At 46.3% G+C, this 19702-nt stretch overlaps 1 protein-coding gene across 1 annotated transcript in view; it reads right to left on the minus strand.

The window, feature by feature from the left end:
• Positions 1 to 7132: 7132 nt before the first annotated feature.
• LOC125448464 (uncharacterized) overlaps positions 7133 to 19702 on the minus strand; it is a 60869-nt gene continuing 48299 nt past the window's right edge. Inside the window, exons 21-25 of the mRNA XM_059641284.1 lie at positions 18569 to 18862; positions 14814 to 15113; positions 13341 to 13637; positions 12143 to 12265; positions 7133 to 9403 (exon numbers count right to left, since the gene is read on the minus strand). Of these exons, the coding sequence (XP_059497267.1) occupies positions 9327 to 9403; positions 12143 to 12265; positions 13341 to 13637; positions 14814 to 15113; positions 18569 to 18862 (1091 nt within the window). The 3' untranslated portion in view covers positions 7133 to 9326. The remainder of the gene's footprint in view (positions 9404 to 12142; positions 12266 to 13340; positions 13638 to 14813; positions 15114 to 18568; positions 18863 to 19702) is intronic.

The raw sequence follows: 19702 nt of genomic DNA on the forward strand, positions 1-19702 counted from the left end.
AGCACTAACCTCCCAGTTCTGCTTGCCTCTTTATGGAGTATGTGGAACAATTCTTGCTACACTGTTGCCCTCCCACAACTCCTTTCTCGGTACATCGATGACTGTTTCAGTATTGCTTCATGGTCCCACCTGGACCTTGAAAAATTTGTTCATTTTGCCTCCAATTTCCTCTTTAACTTTCAAACCATCCATTTCTATCACTTCCCTTCCTTTGCTTGACCTCTCCGTCTCCATTTTGAGGAATAAACTGTCCACTACCATGCACTATAACACCAATGAATCTCAATGCTACCTTCACTACAGCTCTTCCCACCCCATTCTCCCAGTTCCTTCACCTACATTGTACCTGTTTGGATGAGGCCACCTTCCAAAACAGTCCTGCTGACATGACTTCCTTCTTCCATAACTGTGGTTTCCCACCCACTGTGGTTGATAGTGCCCTCAACTACATCTGTTCTTGCCCCTCCCCATCACTTACAACAGCATGTTCAGGTCCCCCTTGCCCTCTCTTTTCACCCCACAAGCCTCCGCATTCCAAGGATCATTCTCTGCCATTTCAGATATCTCCAGCAGGACACCATCACCAAACACATATTCCTCTCACTCCACCTGTCTACATTTTGCAGGGATCATTCCCTCCCAGACAACTAATCCAATCCTCGAACACCAACGCCACCTTCCCAGGGCACCTTTCCATGTAACCTCGGAAGGTGAAACAACTGCCCCTTCACATCCTCCCTGCTCACCATCCAAGGGCCCAAGTAGTCTTTCCAGGTGAAGCAGCATTTCACTGGTACCCTTTCCAACCTTGTGTATTGTACTCACTGAACTCAATGTGGTCTATTGTACATTGGAGAAACCAAATGCAGACTGGGTGACCGCTTTGCATAACACCTACAGTCCATGCAAAAGCATGACCTCGCCCTTCCTGTTGCCAGTCATTTTAACACAGTGTCCTGCTCACGTGCCCACTTGTCTGCCCTTGGCATGCTGCAATGCTCCACAAAACACAGCACAAACTGGAGGAACGACATCTCATTTTCAAACTAGGCAGTTTACAACCTCTTGGCTAAATATTAAATTCAATACTTTCAAATTGTGAACCCATTCTTTCCTTTTCTTTTAGCTTTGCTTGTCTGTCACCCTCTCTCCCCTCCTCCCACCCCAGTGGGGTCTGTTCTTCCCAGCCTGGCAGTTAGACACACCATTGTTCTGCCACTCTCATATTCTGATCATTTAACCCGAACTATCAACATCCTTTCTCCCACAGTGCTCCAATCCCCACCTTCCACTATAGCATAAATGCTGTCCCCTCCACACTTCATTTCAGCTCTGATGAAGAAACATCAAACGTTAGCTTGCTGTCCCCTAGGATGTTGCCTGACCTCAGTGATCTCCAGCATTTCTTGTTTTCAATACAGATTCCAGCATCTGCAGTAACTTGCTCCTGTCAGACTTTGCTCCCCCCCCCCACCCCCCCCGCTCCAGTACACCTTGACTCCGTCCATTCCCAGGAACAAAATTCCAATCCCCAGTCCAGATGCTCCGCACTTGATGTTCTCTAATTCCCAGTGTTCTATCCAATCACAGTATTGTCACAGATTCTGATCCCAGGGCTCTGGACCCAATCCAGTCCCACTGGATTCCAGGCAACCTTCTCTGTGTCACTGAGTGTTGCTCAGTGCCCAGATGCCACTGTTCCCATCCCAGGGGTTAATCTGAATATATTAAGTGCCTTCCTTATGGCTCTGTCCCATGATCATGGTGTGGGATGTGAACCGACTGTACCCACTCCCTCAATGGCTCCACCTGCAGCCCACATCGCACCTTAAAGCAAGATAAATTCCTGATTCCCTCCCACCTCCAGCCTTTGATCACAGCTGAAATGTGCACTGACCTGGAAAAACATTTAGCAGCAGCAGCAGCAGCAGAAGTAGAACTGGATGAACACAGAAGGCCAAGCAGGATCGGAAGAGCAGGAAAGCTGGCGTTTCGGGTCGAGACACTTCTTCAGAAATGTTTCTGTGAGTTGTGTCCCTGTAACAAGAAACACAGTGAGCCCTTTGTCAACAGATTCATTGCTCAGAAAGGAACCCACTCCCCCTCCCTCCATGTCCCCGAGTGGGAGGCACTGACAGTAAATACCTGCATCTCCTTTCCCGGGATCAGGATCAGAGCCGGAGACCGAGAAGCTGCTGAGAAACACCTTTTAAAACTCCATGTTAGAGGAAGCGCAGTGTCCGTCTGTCAGAAACAGCCCCTGCCCACGCCTGCAACGTTGGTATTGGCTGTTCATAAATGTCTGTGGTCCCTAGGTAATTTGAGCTTTACTAATTATGTTTTGAAATGCAAATCAAATTTGTATCTTTATGCGATAAAAACCAAAAGAACTGCGGATACTGTAAATCAGAAACAAAAAACAGAAATTGCTGGAAAAGTTCTGAGGAAGAGTCACTGGACCTGAAGCATTAACACTGATTTCTCTCCAGACATGCTAAAGCTGATCCAGTAAAATTTCTGTTTTTGTTTTGTAATGCCTGTAACTTTATACACTTCATAAGCCACCTTGTACCGAGAGTTGTGTATCTATCTCTGTGCCTCCCCACTGCCTTCTGCTGGCTGTCACCTGCAAGATGACCAGTGGGCCAGCAAGGGAAGGTGAAACCTGAGCCTGAAACTGTTGACCCTAGAATATACTGAGGAGCTCAAAAGGGATTACAGGTTGGAGAACTATGAACCCCTCTTTGAGTCTCTATCGGGCTGTTAGGCCACAGTCAAAGGAAAAATAAAGAGGTTCCTTATCCTCAAAGATGTTCAAAAGATGAGATAGAAAAACTGCCCAAACTCCAGAAAAGCATGCAGAATCTACTCCTGCTGCAGACAATGGTGTCAATGCCATAGAGGATCTCCAGGAGGTGGAGAGCCAGCAAACCTTGCTCTCTGCCTTGGAGGCCTCCAAGATAATCTTCCAGTCCAGAGTCCACACCATGGAGCAAGATGAGATGTGCTTCCATTTTTTTCTTCCAGAAGGTGCATAGGGAGAGCTTTGTGCTCAGTAGCCTGAATGAAGTGAGTTTGGTCATGTCATCTCAGTCAGATATCCTGAGGATAAGCAAAACCATTTATGCCAGACAGTATTAGACAAAGCCCACAGACAACATAGCCTCCCACTCGTTCCCGTCCCCTATCATGGGGTGCTTAGACAACAGCGCACAGGAAAGACTGGACCAGTTGTTATCTCTCAACAAAAGCTCTCTCAAGTCCTTAGTAAATAATAAAACCCTGGAAACAATGGCTTTTTGGCCGAATTGTATTCGACTTTGTGGAACTTGATTGGCCAGGACCTGCTGAAGGAGTATGACAGAATGCTTCTGGCAGGTAGTATGTGTGAATCCACAAGGAAAGGTAGTATCACCCACATCAATAAGCAGAACGGGAAATTAGGAATTGGCAATCAATCTCACTTGTGAATGCAGACTACAAAATCCTGTCTGAGGCCATTGCTGACCGGTCTTCTCTGGGATTAGGGATTCACCCTGACCAAACCTTGCTGTACTGCTCCTCAGGGATATGAACATCGATGTGCAGTACTATGGGGTAAATGCCTGCCTCATCAACCTGGACCAGTAGAAGGCCTTTGACAGGATATTGCACACCTACATGTAGGATGCACTCTTCATGTGGCTTTGGGAAGGGAATCCCCAGTTGGATCCGACTGCTATGCACCAACATTGTTAGTACAATTTCAATCAGTGGGTGGGAATTAGAAAGCTTCTTGATCAGATCTGGAGTCAGTCAGGACTGCCCACTCTGCCCTGCCTTGTTTGTGTGTTATATAGAGTCCTTTGCTAAGTCCATCAGGAAGAATGCAAAGCTGAGAGTGTTGACTGTTTCAGGCAGCAGAGGCCTGCAGGTCAAAGCCTCCCTGTCCATGGCCAACGCTGATGTTTTCTGCTCGGGTCTGCTGCCAGTGCACAGATGCATGAGCATCAATGACCAGTTGGAACTGGCCTTGGGTACCAAGCTAAATCGAGGCAAGAGCACCGCCATGTTCTTTGGGAATTGGGCTGACCAATCCTTCACCCCCTTCACTGTCAGGGCAGATTAACTGAAGGTGCTGGGAATATAGTTCAGAGGGTCTGAGGTGTGCTCAACATCTTGAAAGAAGTGCATTGCTGATGTGAAGCAGAACTGGTCTTTTGGGAGCGCTGCTTCCACTCTTTGCAGGCAAAACCTGGTTATAGATTCATAGAGGTGCACAGCACAGAGACCCTTTTGTCTGACCCCTCCATGTCAACCAGAAATCCTAAATTAATCTCGTCCCATTTGCCAGCATTTGGCTCATACCCTCTAAACCCTTCCCATTCATGTACCCATCCAAATGCCTCTTAAATGTTGTCATTGTATCAACCTCAACCACTTCCTCTAGTAGTTTGCTCCACACATACACCATCCTGTGTGTGATAAAGTTGCCCTTTAGGTCCCTTTTAAATCTTACCCTCTCACCTTAAACCCAGGCTCTCGCCCACCCCAGGGAAAAGACTTTGGCTATTAACACTGTCCAGGCCCTCATGATTTTATCAACATCTATATGGTCACCCTCAGCCTCTGACACTCTAGGGAAAATAGCCCCAGCCTATTCAGCCTCTCCCTACAGTTCAAACCATGCAACCCTGGCAACATCTTTTCTGAACCCTTTCAAGTTTCGCAACATCCGCCCTATAGCAGAGAGACCAGAATTGAACACGGTATGCATCAGATGTGAGGCACTCTCTCTGTTGTATGTGGTGCAGGTCAGGCCCATTCCCCAAAAGTGTGCCATTACAGTTACCCTAGCAATCTTCTATTTCATCCATGACTACAAGGACTCCCTGTATAAGATGCTGGATAAAGACGGGGGGACAAATGTAACCAATACTGCCCTCATCCTGATGACTACCCTTGCAATAAGGCTGCATCATGCTGAGCGTAGATCCTCAGTTTACGAACACCAAGTGTCACTATGTACTGAGGTTCTATCTGTCCCTGGTGCTGTGAAGGATGAGTATGGCGTCATTGCTGTGGAGCATTCCAAGTAGTTGGACTATTCTGTATCACCTGTCCTTTGTGGAGAAATTGGCAAAGAAAAACACCTTTGACCACAAGTCCATTAGTACATGGTCAGCACATAGCATCGTTGAGACCCTGAGGGAAAAGGAGAGGATTGATCCTGTCTGTGGTTCCATGAACAGACTGTCAAAATCATTTGACAGAATACCTCATCACCAAAACTTTCCAACAAGCACCAAGACACCTCTTGGCCGATGGTGAGAAGGGCACTAACAGAGATAGCCTTCATGTACACCCAGAACAAAAACAGAAGTTGCTGAAAAAGTTTAGAAGGTCTGGCAGTGAAGGAAAATCAGAGTTAATGGTTCAGGCTGGTGACCCTTCCTTAGAACCATGTGCACTAGATCATCCTGCATCACCGCAAACTGCCCGCGAAGAAGCTGCGGTGGGGTTGAGACTGTCACATATCTCCTGCTAGAATGTGCCTTTGGATAGAAGTCTGGAGAGAGATGCAGTGGGACACCACGCTCTGTGTTCTCTTGCCTGTCCCCAGGATGCACATCGAGACAAGCATCAACTGCATTTGGAGGACCATCAACTCGGTGAAAGATGCTCTTTGGCTTTTTCCCTGGGTAGGGTGGGGATCAATTACCAGGGGACACAGATTCAAGGTATCCAATGGGAGGAGATGTTTAATAGAGATGTGTAACGCAAGTTTTTCACAGAAAGGGTGGTGAGTACCTGGAACACACTGGCAGAGGAGGTGTTGGAAGCAGACACAATAGCAGCTTTCAGAAAACACTTGGTCGAATATTTGAATAGGAAGGGAATAGAAGGATACGGATTCTGTAAGTGAAGACAGTTTTAACACTGAAGGGCAAAATGTATCAGTGCAGGCTTGGAGAGCCAAAGGGCCTGTTCCTCTGCTCTACTGTTCTTTGTACACACATGTGCACGCACACATGCACAGACACGCAAGCTCAACTGTACAGACAGACAGACACATACATTCATCTACACGCACACAGGCTCAGTGGTTAGCATGCTGCCTCACAGCACCAGGGACCCAAGTTCAATTTCAGCCTTGGGTTAACTGTCTGTTTGGAGTTTGCACATTCTCCCCATGTCTGTATGGGTTTCCTCCAGATGTTCCAGTTTCCTCCCACAGTCCAAAGATGTGCAGTTTAGGGTGGATTGTTCCTGCTAAATTGCCCCTACAGTGTCCAGGCTGTGTAGGTTAGATGGAGTAACCATGGGAAGTGCAGGGTTACAGGGATAGGACAGGTTAGATGGGTCTGGATGTGATGTTCCCCAGAGGTTTGGTATGGACTCAATGGGCCAAATGGCCTGCTTCCACACTCTAGGGATTCTATAACTATATAAGTCACACAGACACACTCACATAGATACTCAGACACATACTGATAAACAGATACACACACACATGCATACACTCAGGTACACACCCTTCCTTCAAAGGCCAATAAGGAAGGGCTGTAATATCACAGTGAGAGGCTAGGTGTCCTAAGGGGGATTTGAAAAATTGATTTGCATCCAGAGGGTGGGGGGTGTAAGGCACTGCTTGGGAGGGGCGTTGAGGGGGGCATCCTCCCAAATTTTACAAAATATTTGGACAATCACTTGAAGGATCAGAATATTCAGGACTGTTGTCGGTGGGGTGGGGGGGTGGGGTAGGCCTAGTGTGGGAAAGTGAGACCTATGTAGATTTAGAGTATTGACTCAATGGGCCGAAGGGCCTGTTCTGGACTTTACGAATGAGGAGTCATTAAGACTGTGCCATAGGTTAACCTCGACAGGCTGAATTGGAATTTCACAGCACTGACTTGGGAATAGGAAGAGGAAGTGGGAGGTGCAGAACTGGATAGCACTGGTGGCCTTGCAGAGTCAGTGCTGTCCAACCAAGGCGGAAATTAGTTCAACAGCTGAGTGGCTCCAACTGGGCTATCAAACTGGTCTCAGAAAGTAATTATTTTGGTTAGGAAACCAATAAAAATAATCACTCACAAATACTTTCAGATATAAACAGTTTTAATGAGCTTAAACTATTTCATATTTCATGCAGTTTGTTCCTGGTGAGGGAAAGCTTATTCTTGTGCAGTTCCCAAGTAAATGCCTTAAACAATACAGTACAATTTAATTTCATTGTCTCTATACTTCAAATAATGTTCAACACTTGAAAATAGAATGGTAAGGCACACAAAATATTTAGACCAGTACATTATCTCAACAGTGAGAGGTTACAAAGTTCTGAGGTGCAGAGGGATGTGGGGTGACTCAGTCTGTGAATCCCAGAAGGTTAGCCTGTAAGGACAGCAAGGAATCAGTAAAGCTGGTAGGCTGTTGTGGTTTATTGTGAGGGGTATTGAATATAAGAGTTGGGAGATTATGCTTCAGTTCTACAGTTCATCTGTGTTTCTGCGTCCAGAGTACAGTACTGCTTCCCATCCTGACAGAAGGATTTTAATGCTGGGGAAACAGTTCAGATAAGGCTTACCAGATTAATTCCTGGAATAATGAGGAAAAGGCTATACAGGGCAGGCCCCTACATCCTCTGGAGTTTCGAAGATTTGGGGGCAACTGAATCGGAGTGGATAAGGTGGATTTGGAGAGGCTGTTTCCCCTTCTGTGTGGGAGAGTCTGGGACCAGAGGGACATCATCTCAGAGTAAGGGGGAAGACAGAGATGGGGAGGAATTTCTTCTGTCCGAGTGGGAGCAAATCTGTGGAATTCTTTCTTGCAGAGGCTGGGTCACTGAGTGTGCTGAAGGCTGAGTTTTAGTCAGGAAGGGGGAATCAAGAGGGATGGAGTTGAAGAACCCTTCCTGTGTTCTTTTTTGTAAAAACATGATTGAATCCAAATTCCAGAACCGATTGAACGCAGCCTTGATCGGAGACAAAGGGGCAAATGTGAGCTTGCGATTTGGAGGTGATGCATTTTGGAAAGGCAAACCGGGGCAGGACTTATACACTTAATGCTAAGGTCCTGGCAAGTGTTGCCGAACGAAGAGGTGTTGGAGTGCAGGTTCATAGTTCCAGCAGAGTAGTGAAGAAGGTGTTTGGTTCGCTTGCCTTTATTGGTCAGTGCACTGAGTATAGGTCTTGGTCGGTCATATTGCAGCTGCACAGGAAAGTGGTTAGGCCACTTTCAGAATACTGCGTTAAATTCCAGTCTACCTGCTATAGAAGACATTTTGTCAAACTTGAAAGGGTTCAGAAAAGATTTACAAGGAATTTGGAGGGTTTGAGCTGTAGGGAAAGGCTGAATGGGAAGGGACTATTTTACCTGGCGTGTCAGAGGCTTAGGGGGGACCTTATACAAGTTTATAGAATTATGAGGGGCATGGATAGGGTGAATAGCAAAGGTCTTTTCTCCCCACAGGGTACAGGAGTTCAGAACTAGGTGAGAGAGGAAAGCTTTAAAAGGGACCTAAGGAACAGCTTTTTCATGCAGATGTTGGTGTGTGTATGGAATGAGCTGACAGAGGAATTGGTGGAGCTGGGTACAATTACAATATCTAAAGCATCTGAATGGGTACATGAATAAGAAGGATTTGGACCAAATGATGGCAAATGGGGCTAGAGTAATTTAAAATAACTGGTCAGCATGGCCGAGTTCGACCGAAAAATCTGTTTCCATGCTGTACGTCTTTGACTCTAAATAGGACCAGATTAGTTTAGGATACCTGGACAGCATGGACAAGTCAGACCAAAGGATCTGTTTCCATAGTGTACATCTCTATGACTCTACGAGACAGAAAGCTAGGTTCCAGATTAATGCCATCGACATTTCAGGAATTTCATTGTCTCGAAAGAGAAATTTACAAGGAAGGCAAAACTGATGAGGAAACAACATTCATCATGAATGGGAGGCGAGGGCCAGTGGCTTGACAAGTGGATTTTGATCAGTGGGGGTGGTTGTTTTGGTGGAGGACACACCGGCTGCTGACGACCTACAGTTAACCTCCGTCAACTTCAGTCAACCTTCAAACCTTGCTGATGGTTGAGAGCTTAATTCTACTACCACCCCCCACCCCCAACAACCGCAATGGAACCCAACCAGAGAAGGGGCTACTGCCTTTATGCCTGTCTGGAGGCAGTGCTCAGAGAGGTGTCCCACATTCACGTAGCCACCTCAGCACTCCTAGCCTGTGCAATCTCAGCAGAGCTGGGATAGAATCTCACAGTTGCATCCTCAGGGAATTGACCAACGTACAAGAGAAGCAGAATAAGCTATTGCAAGCTGAGATCCTTCAGTGCTTAAGCCCCAATGTCTGTGTTGTAGACCGGATTGATAATATCCAACTGGTCGGCACGTCCCTCCAATCTGAAATGACCTTGAGAAGACAGAGCATAAAGAATAATGAAATTGGCTTGAGATCAGTCAAATACTGATCCTCAAACTAGCTGCATCATTAATACAAACTGAAAGAGTTGTTGATGCTGTAAATCAGGAACAAAAACAGAAGTTGCTGGAAAAGCTCAGCAGGTCTGGCAGCGTCTGTGAAGAAAAAAATCAGAGATAGTGTTTGGATCCGGTGACCTTCTGAGGAAGGGTTACCAGACCTGAAACATTAACTCTGAATGGTGTAGTTTAGGAAAAGGTGAGGTGCAACGAGACCTGGATGTCATGGTGGAACAGACACTGAAGGGTGTCATGCAGGTGCAGCAGGCAGTGAGGATTGCTAAGGGCAAGCTGGCCTTCGTAGCGAGGGGATTGGTGTATAGGAATAGGGACGTCTTGCTGCAGTTATACAGGGCCTTGGTGAGACCATGCCTTGATAATTCTGTGCAGGATTGGTCTCCTAGTCTGAGGAAGGACATTCTTGCTATTGAGGGAGTCCAGCGAAGGTTCACCAGACTGATTCCTGGGATGGCAGGACTGTCATATGAGGAAACACTGGATCGACTGGGCTTGCACTCGCTGGAATTTAGAAGAGTGAAGGGAAATCTCATAGAAACATATAAAATCCTGATGGGACTGGACAGGCTAGATGTGGGAAGAATGTTCCCGATGTTGGAGAATTAGGGGTCGTAGACTAGGAGTAAGAGGGAAACCATTCAGGACTGAGATGAGGAAGAATTTCTTCACTCAGAGTTATCAACCTAAGGTTATTGAGAAGATTTATAGCTCGGGTTGGGGTAGAGGTTGTAGACTTCCTCGCTGAGCCAGTGGGTTTGGCTGCCGATGTTTCGTTACCCAGCTCGGTAACATCGTCTGTGTGCCTCTGGTGAAGCGTTGGTGTTCAGTCCCACTGGTTATTTATATGCCTCAGTTTGCTGGGCTAGTGAAATCACTTTTGGTGCTGTTTCTCAGCGGTTGGTATGTCGGATCCAGTTCAATGTATTTGTTGACGGAGTTCCGGTTGCAATGCCAGGCCTCCAGGAACTCCCTGGCATGTCTCTGTTCACTTGTGCTATTATGGGTGTGTTGTCCCAGTCGAATCTGTGTCCTTCATTGTCTGTGTGTATTGAGAGCAGTGAAATTTGATTGTGTCTCGTAGAGACGAGTTGGTATTCATGTATACTTATTGCCAGTTTTCTTCCAGTTTGGCCTATGTAATGTTTCTCACAGTCCTTCTCTGGTATTTTGTTTATTTACATTTGTTTTATTGGTTGTGGGTATGGGGTTTTTAATGCTCGTCAGTAGCTGTCATAGGGTTGTTGTTGGTTTGAGGTCTACCCTGATACCTAGGGGTCTGAGGAGTCTTGTGGTCATCTCTGATAGGTCCCTGATGTACGGCAGGGTGACTAGTGTGTCTGGCCATGACACATACAAACCACTGAAAAACAGAATCGGAAATGCTGCTAACCACCCCTGCAAACCAAGGCATATAAATAACACGGGGCAGAACACCAACGCTTCACTGGAGACACACTGACGATGTTACCTAGCAGGGTGACAACACATCTGCAAACAAACACACTGACTCGGCGAGCAAGTGTGTGAGTTACAAACCTGTGCAATTCTCTCCCACAGGAAGTTATTGCGGGGGTGCAGTTTGTTAGATATATTTAAGAGGGAGCTGGTCATGGTCCTTTCAGCTAAAGGGATTGATGGCGTATGGAAAGAGAGGAGTTGGGAGACTGAAATTGCTTGATCTTGTTGAACAGTGGTGCAGGCTCGAAGGGCTAAATGGCCTACTCCTGCATCTGTTTTCTATGTTAATTTCGACACCGTCAGGAGGCATCACAATCAAGTTCATCAGCCAAGTCTCAATATTAGATTAGGTTAGATTCCCTACAGTGTGGAAACAGGCCCTTCGGCCCAACAAGTACACACCACCCCGTGAAGCATCCCACACAGAACCTTTCTCCTACTGTGCATTTTGTAATCCAGTGATAAACCTGTATTGATTACAGGATCCAGTTCCACACATGTCCCTGTGACTTGAGTCTTTCTCACAGTTGAAGCTTTGAACGAATCAATTCTCGTTTCCATGAATGTACAGGAGCAGTGGGTGGTGAGGAAGTTAACTGGGACGTTGGCCTTCATAGTGAGAGGATTCGAGTCCATGAGCAGGGATGTCTCGCTGTGATTGTTTGGGGGTGAGACTGCTCCCTGGAGTATCATGTGCATGGTTTGGGGGTCTCCGTAATCTGAGGAAGGACATTCTTGACGGACCGCAGTGAAGGTTTCCGAAAATGACTCCTGGGATGACAGATGAAGAGAGACCAAAGAGGGTTGGGATTATATTCACTGGAGTTTAGAAGAATGAGGGGTTGGAATCTCATAGGAAATTCTAACAGGGATTAAAGCAGGAACGATATTCCTGACGACCCTAGGGGAGTCCAGAATCAGTCTAAAGGAGACAGGGAAGGACTGAGATGAGGTCTTCACCTCAAGAGTGGAGGAGCCTGTGAAATTCTCTGCCACAGAAAGCGGTTGGGGACAGTACATTGAATGTCGTTCAGGAATGAGTTAGATGGAGCTCTTGGGGGTTAAAGCAGGTGGAACAGGGGACTGAGCTGGACAATCCTATTGAACAGATGGAGCAATTTAGAAGGGCCGATTGGCCTACTCCTGCTAACTTTCTACGTTGCTATGACTCCACGAGACAAAATCACCACTTTACCCTGGGTCTTCTTGTTTCGGCTTCGGACTGCGATGATAATTACGAGAACCACTGCCAAAAACGTTACACCGATCACATAAGAATATCGTGTTAGCACTTGGCTCAAAGTCAGGTCCCTGAAATCTGGATTAGACAAAGACATTTTGTTAACTCTTTCCATTCGCCTCCTCTACCCATAAAGTGACACCAAACTTGCACCACACACAAATGGTTAAATCAACATGCAATATTTCAATTTTATAGAGGCAGGTTGGCACTGAAATTTCACAATATTCTTGATAGACTGCAGCTGGAGTAACACATGCAGTTGTGGTTCCCACATTGTAGGGAAGATGTCAATGCATTGGAAAGAGGAACGCTGTCCCTCATTGCCCCTTTGAGAAGTTGAGCTGCCAATTAAATGGGGACTCCTTTGTCCCTGAGTAGCGTTGAACTTCTCAAATGTTATTGGAACTAGACCCCTCCAAGCAAGTGAGGAGTATTCCTTTACACTCCTGACATATGCTTTGTTGATGTTAGGACATTCTTTAGAGGGGGAGTCAGGAAGCGAGTTACTCATTCGCAGAATTCTCAGCATCTGACCTCCTCTTGTAGTCAATGTGTTTAGGTGGAGACTGTAGTTCGGTTTCTGATCAATGGTAGCCCCAAGAATGGAGGATTCAACAATGGCAACACCCTTGAATGTCAAGGGGAATGATGATTAGATTCTCTCTTAATGGCAATTCCCAGGATGTCAATAATAGGGGGATTTGGTGATGGTGATACCATCAAATATCAAGGAGGCAATGGTTAGATTCTAACTTATTGGTCATTGCCTGGCATTTGTATGGCGCAAATGTTACTTTGAACTTGTGAGCCCAAACCTGGATATTGTCCAGATCTTGTTGCATTCGGACATGGACTTCTTCAGTATCTGAGGAGTGGCGTATGATGCTGAACATTGTGCCATCATCAGTGAACACATAACCGACGGTTGATGCAATATTGCAACTCTGTCAATTTCACAACTCACTCATAAATCTCGCCAACCACCACACTCGATCTAAACGATTTCTCTCCCACCCAATGATTTTGCCTTTTGTACCTTCCTCCTGGCTCACATCACCTTCTCTCCCACTGCTGGGGTGAACCCATTCAACTGTTCCAACGATTACACCTTGCTGTTAGAGAGCCAGGTTTTCACCTCCATCCTACTCACCGCAGACAGTCACCTGCACGCTTTCACTGGTGATGGATGCCAACACTGTCCCATTGACTGTCACGTTGTAGCCACAAGAATAGACTCCTGCGTCGTCCTGGCTTACATTGGTGATGATGAAGGTAATGGAACTGTCTCTCTCCCATACCGTCTGATAGTGGGGCAAGGAAGCTGCGTCATCCCTCTGTAGAAAGAATCCTTCACCGGGCTGAACCCCCTCACCAAAGCAGATCATTGAGAGATTCCCTCCAAGCTCGACTGCCGCTGATGGCACGGTTATCACCGGCTTCACCACTTCTGAAAGTGAAACAGCAGCCACGTTAGTGAGACAGCATGTGACCACAAATTCTGACAGCAGGGCTCAACCCCTTCCCAATCCGTGACCAGGACTGACAGAGTCATCCTTTCCCTTTGGCACGGCCAGGCGGGAATTTGGAAACCTCCACGAGGAAGGTTGTTTGTGAATTTTGGACAATATAGCCAGAATTGGTTATAGTTTAGGGAAAGACAGGCAGAGTTGGTTGTAGTTTCAGGCAATATGGATGCTATCTGTTACAGTTCCGGACAACAGAATTTGGAATTGGTTATAGTTACAGCCAGGACAGGTGGACTAGGTTAGAGTTTCAGGCAATCACTGGATAATTTCGTGAAGGCACGGATCGTTGGAATCATTATCGAACTGGTAAATGACAATGCATTTTCTTTTTTATCCCGTAACCTTGTCTGTCTGGCTGAACATCTATATGAGAGTCAGGTTTCGTCCTCAAACAAGATTGAGCTTAGATTGTAGATATTAATTAGCCTTGTAGCTTATCTGTGTTCTACTAAAGTTGAATGTTAGATAATAATAATAGATAATATTAATTTTTATTTATGTTACAAGCTTGGTGTCTGAGATCTGTTATTTGTAAAAGCAGGTTAGGGACAATTGAGCAATCTGGGGTCCATTCAATGTTGTCATTTCACTGTGTTGCATCTCCAGTGATAGGGAGACTGATTTGGTTTAGCTTGTTATCCACATTTTCAAACTAATTCAATTGCCTTGTAGTTTATCTGTGTTCCGCTGAAGTTGCACTCTGTATAATAAATTGTTAATTTTTGTTGAAATCATAAACTTGGCACCCCAGATATGTTATTAGTAAAGAGGGTGTTGTTTGGGGTGTCTCAGTGGTTAGCGCAGCTTCCTCATGGCACCAGGGACCCAGGCTCGATTCTTGCCTCCATGTGGAGTTTGCACATTCTCTCCATGCTTGCACAGGTTTTTTCCGGGTTCTCCGGTCTCCTTCCACTGTTCAAAAGGTGGATTGGCCATGCTAAATTGCCCCATAGCATCCAGGGATGTGTAGGTTAGGGTGGATTGACCATACACTGTAGGCATTCCAGTAGTGACGATTGACTGATTACAACCATAAGACTTTTGAAATATACAGATGATCATTACCTCAGTAGACATAGGCAAGCAGGTATTGTTACCTTGTACGGTTATTGACACAGCATTGCTTAGACTCGATAACAGTTGTCTCCCGGACACAATCATCTCACACTGGCAGGTGTAACTCCCTCCGTTTGCTTGAGAGAGATTTCCGATGGAAATGGATGCCATGTGCTGGTCGGGATGTGCCTCCAGCGAGCGTAAGAATTCTCTGTCTTTGTAGAATATGAACGATTGGAGCTGGGAATCACTGGGATTGGAGCAGCTCATGGTCGCTGCACTGCCCCTCAGGTACAGGCCAGTCTGATGATTCAGGGAGAGAGTCACGGACAGAGTTAACCCTGGAACACCAATGTAAGAGATTGTGAGCTTTCAGCTTCTCCACCATTCTGCCCATTGGGTCTGCTCTGCCGTTCAATGGCTGTCTGATCACCTTCAACTCTATCCTTCTCGATTTCCCCCTTCCTGACTAAAACTCTCAGCCTTCAATATACTCAATGACCCAGCCTCTGCAGAAAAGAGTTCCACAGATTCACTCCCACCCCTCGGAGAGAAAAATTTCTCCCAGTCGCAGTCTTCCCCCTTGTTCTGAGATAATGCGCCTCTGGTCCCAGAATCTCCCACAAAAAGGGAAACAATCTCCCTCTGCATCTCCCCTCAAATCAAGTTGTGTAAGAATCTTCAATCCGATCACCCCTCATTCTTCTAAACTCCAATGATGACAGGCCTGACCTACTCAACCCTCTCCCTTATGCAGGATCAGCCAAGTGAGCCTTCTTTGAACTGCCTCCAATGCCCAGTCTATTTTCCCTTAGATACAGGATTCAAGAGATGTGGGTGTTGCTGGCTTGGCCGAGCATTCATTGCCACCTCCCTAGTTGCCCCTTTGAGGTGGGGGGGGGGTGGTGAGCTGCCTTCTTGAACCGCTGCAGTCCATATGCTGTAGATAGACCAAAAATGCCCATCGGGGGTGGGGTGGAGACCAGAATTTTGACACTGAAGGAATGGCTGATATATTTCCAAATTGGGATGGGATGTGGCGAGGAGTGGAACTTGCAGAAGATGGCAGTCCCAAGTATCTGCTGCCCTCGTCCTTCTCGATGAAAGTGGGTCGTGGGTTTGGAAGCTGCAGTGCATCTTGTAGATGGTACACACTGCTGTTACTGAGCATTGGTGGTGGAGGAAGTGGATGTTCATGGATGTGGTGCCAATCAGGCGGGGGCTGCTTTGTCCCTGGATGGCGCGAGCTTTCTCAAAAGTTGTTGGATCTGCACTGCTCCAAGTACGCGGGGGACTATTACCTCACATTCCTGACTTGGCCTTGTCAATGGTAGGACAAGCTTTGGCAGGGAGTCAGGAGGTGAGTTCCCAGACTTTGACCTGCTCTTGTAGCCACTGTGTTGATATGGCTGGGTCCAGTTCAGTTTCTGGTCAATGATAATGCCCAGAATGTTTATCGGGGGGGAATTCAGTGATGGCAACACCATTGAACGTCAAGGGGGTGATGGTTAGATTCTCCATCAATGATAACCCCTAGGATATTAATAATAGGGGTATTTGGTGACAGAAACACCACTGAATGTCAAGGGGGTGATGCTTAGATTCTCTCTCAATGGTAACCACCAGAATGTTGGTAGTGGGGGCAATTATGTGATGGTAACACCATCAAATGTCAAGAGGTGGTGGTTAGATTGTCTATTATTGGAGGTGGTCATTTCCTGGCATTTGTGTGGTGTGAATGTTACTTGGCACTTGTGAACCCAAGCCTAAATGTTGTCCAGATCTTGTTGCATTAGAACATGGGCTGCTTGGGGTTGTCTGGATATCTGGGAATTGTGAATGATGCTGAACATTGTGCAAACATTGGCAAGCATCCCCACTTCTAGCCTTACGATGAAGGGAAGGAAAGTCATTGATGAACCACTTGAAGATGGTTGGGCCTAGGACACTACCCCAAGGAACTCCTGCCGAGATGTCCTGTAGCTGAGATGACTGACCTCCATCTTCCTCTATGCCGCGTATGATTCCGACCAGCGGAGAATTTGCTCTGCTACCCATTGATTCTGATGCCCCTTGATGTCACACTTGGTTGAATGCAGCCTTGATGTCAAGGGCTATCTCACCGCATTTCTGGAATTCAGCTAGTTTGTCTACATTTGACCCAAGGCTGAAAATGAGGTCAGGAGCTGAGTGGCCATGGCAGAGCCCAAACTGGACTTTTTCAATGAGCGCTCCAACTGTGACTGAGAAATATTAAACTGCTACAACACACTCAATATTGTTAAACATTTCAGGTAATGTTGACATTGCTGGCCCCAGTCAGCATTTTAGACAGAGGACAGTTAAGAGTCAAATGCATTGATGTGGGATCTGGAATCACATGGAGGCCCAGACCAGATAAGCAGGGCAGATTTACCTCCCTGAGCTATTAGTAAGCCAGATGGATGTTTACAGGAAACAGCAATCTCACAATGGCATTGAAACTAACTATATGAAGATATCACTCTGCGCTCACGGCCAGGACATTAGCCTGGGTTCCTGGATTACAAGGTCAGTGATGTTATTGATTGCTCAGGACTAGTGTCTAACACGTGAAATGCACATGAAAAAAACACAAGCGATCTTTTCCTCTTTCATATCTGGGGACAATGAGCAGTGTTACAATCTATAGACAATACAATTGTTAGACCTCAACTGGAGGTCTGCTGGACTGTTGTGAACAGTTGGGAGAACGACAATTTAGGAAAGGTGTGAATGTGTCAGAGAGAGAGAGAGAGTGAAAGATACAGAGAAAGAGAAAGAGACACAGAGACAAGTGAGAGGGAGACATAGAAAGAGACAGAGAGATGTAGATAAAGAGGGAGACAGAGAGAGAGGAGGAAACAGAGAGAGACAGACAGAAAGAGCTCAAGAGAGACAGAGAGAAGAGGACAGAAACAGAGAAGGAGAGAGACACAGAGACAGAGAGAGAGAAAACAAGAGAGTCAGAGATGGAGAGTGAGAGAGAGAGACAGACAGGGAGACAAACAGAGACAGAAAGAGAGACAGAGAGAAACAGAGACACAGAGAGAGACACACAGAGAGTATGGAGAGATAATGGGAACTGCAGATGCTGCAGAATCCGAGATAACAAAGTGTGGAGCTGGATGAACACAGCAGGCCAAGCAGCATCTCAGGAGCACAAAAGCTGACGTTTTTGGCCCTTCGTCAGAAAGTGTGTCTGCTGTATTCACCCAGCTCCACACTTTGTTATCAGAGAGAGTGGAAAAGTGATTTACAAGAATGGTCCCAGGGATGAGAAACTCCAGCGATGAGGATTGATCAAAGAAGTTAGGGACTGTTCTCCCTGAGAGAGCAGAAGGCTGAGAGAGGGAGATCACATACAGGATTTCAAAATCACGAGCAGTTGGGAGAGGCCAGAACAGAGTTGATAATGAGAAGCTGTTCCCGCTCGGAAAAGCAACAAGAATTGGGGTTGGATGAGGTGTAGAATCAAAGTGATGTGTAAACAGAGTGAGGAGGACATGGGGGACGTGAGGGGAAAACATTCTCACCCAGCAAGTAGTTAGGGTGTGGAATGTACTGCTTGGAAATGTGGTAGGGTCAGGTTCAATGGAGAGAGGGCATTGGATGGGGGACCTGAATAGAAATGGGTTAGGGGCAGATTGTAAGTGGCAATAGAACCATCGAAGACACAATGGCCAAATGGTCTCATTCCATCCACTCCTACGTCAAAGGGAACAGAAATCTCCCAGGAAGCATTATCATTGCTGACCCAGGCGTAGCTGCTACCCACCTGTCACAATGATGGAGACAGACTGACTAGGAGACGAAGTGACCCAGCGACCCAGCACCAGGGTCTTGTAGGAACAAGTGTAGAGCCCTTCACTGCTGTTGTCGAGGTTCTGAATGGTGTGTTGGAGAGACAGTCGGTCGACTGTGTCCTCCACAATGGTGATTGAGCCCTTTTGCAGCCGGAACCGAGCCAGGGAGATGCTGTTGGGAAGAACACACTCAATCGTGACTGTCTCTCCCTCCAGATAGACAGGGAATGCAGGGCTCAGAGAGATGCTGGGCTTTGTTGGAGGTTCTGAAACAGGAGGGACAAGCAAGATCAATTTCAACAAAAATAGTAAATGTAACACCCTCCACCACTTCCTCTGGCAGCACATTCCATACACATGCCACCCTCTGTGTGGAAAAGTTATCCCTCAAGTCCCTTTCCCCTCCTACCTTAAACCTACACCCTCTAGTTTTGAACTCTCCTACCCTTGGGGAGAAAGATCTTGACTATTCACCCTATCCATGCCCTTCCTGATTTTATGAAACTCTATAAGGGTCACCTCTCAGCCTCCAATGTTCCAGAGAAAATAAGCCCACCCTATTCAGCCTCTCCCAACAGGTCAAAACTTCCAAAATCCTTGTAATTTTTTTTCAGAAACCTTTCGATTTTAACAACCTAAAATCTAAGACCATAAGACATAGGGGCAGAAATTAGGCCATTTGGTGCATATAGCCCATTCGATCACAGCTGATAAGTTTCTCAAGCCCATTCTCCCCTTGACAATCAAGAACCTATCTAATTCTGTCTTAAATGTGCACAATGACCTCCACAGCCTCCAATGAATTCCATAGATTCACCACTGAAGAAGTTTCTCCTCATCTCTGTTCCAAAAGGTCTTCCCTTTAGTCTCAAGCTGTGTCCTTGGATCCTGGTCTTGACTGATTGATCTATTGTCATGGGTATCGAAGTACAGTGAAAAGCTTTGTTTACAAGCAGTACAGACAGATCATTGAAAGCCAGGATGTACAGATCAAAATGACTTAGAGGTACATGTTACATTGCACAGGGTGTGTGTTAGGCATGATCAGCATTAGCAAGATCAATCAAAATTTGAAGCTTAAGAGTCCATTTATCAGTCTAATAACA

This window comes from Stegostoma tigrinum, chromosome 41, assembly GCF_030684315.1.
Source record: "Stegostoma tigrinum isolate sSteTig4 chromosome 41, sSteTig4.hap1, whole genome shotgun sequence".
Taxonomy (NCBI): Eukaryota; Metazoa; Chordata; class Chondrichthyes; order Orectolobiformes; family Stegostomatidae; genus Stegostoma; species Stegostoma tigrinum.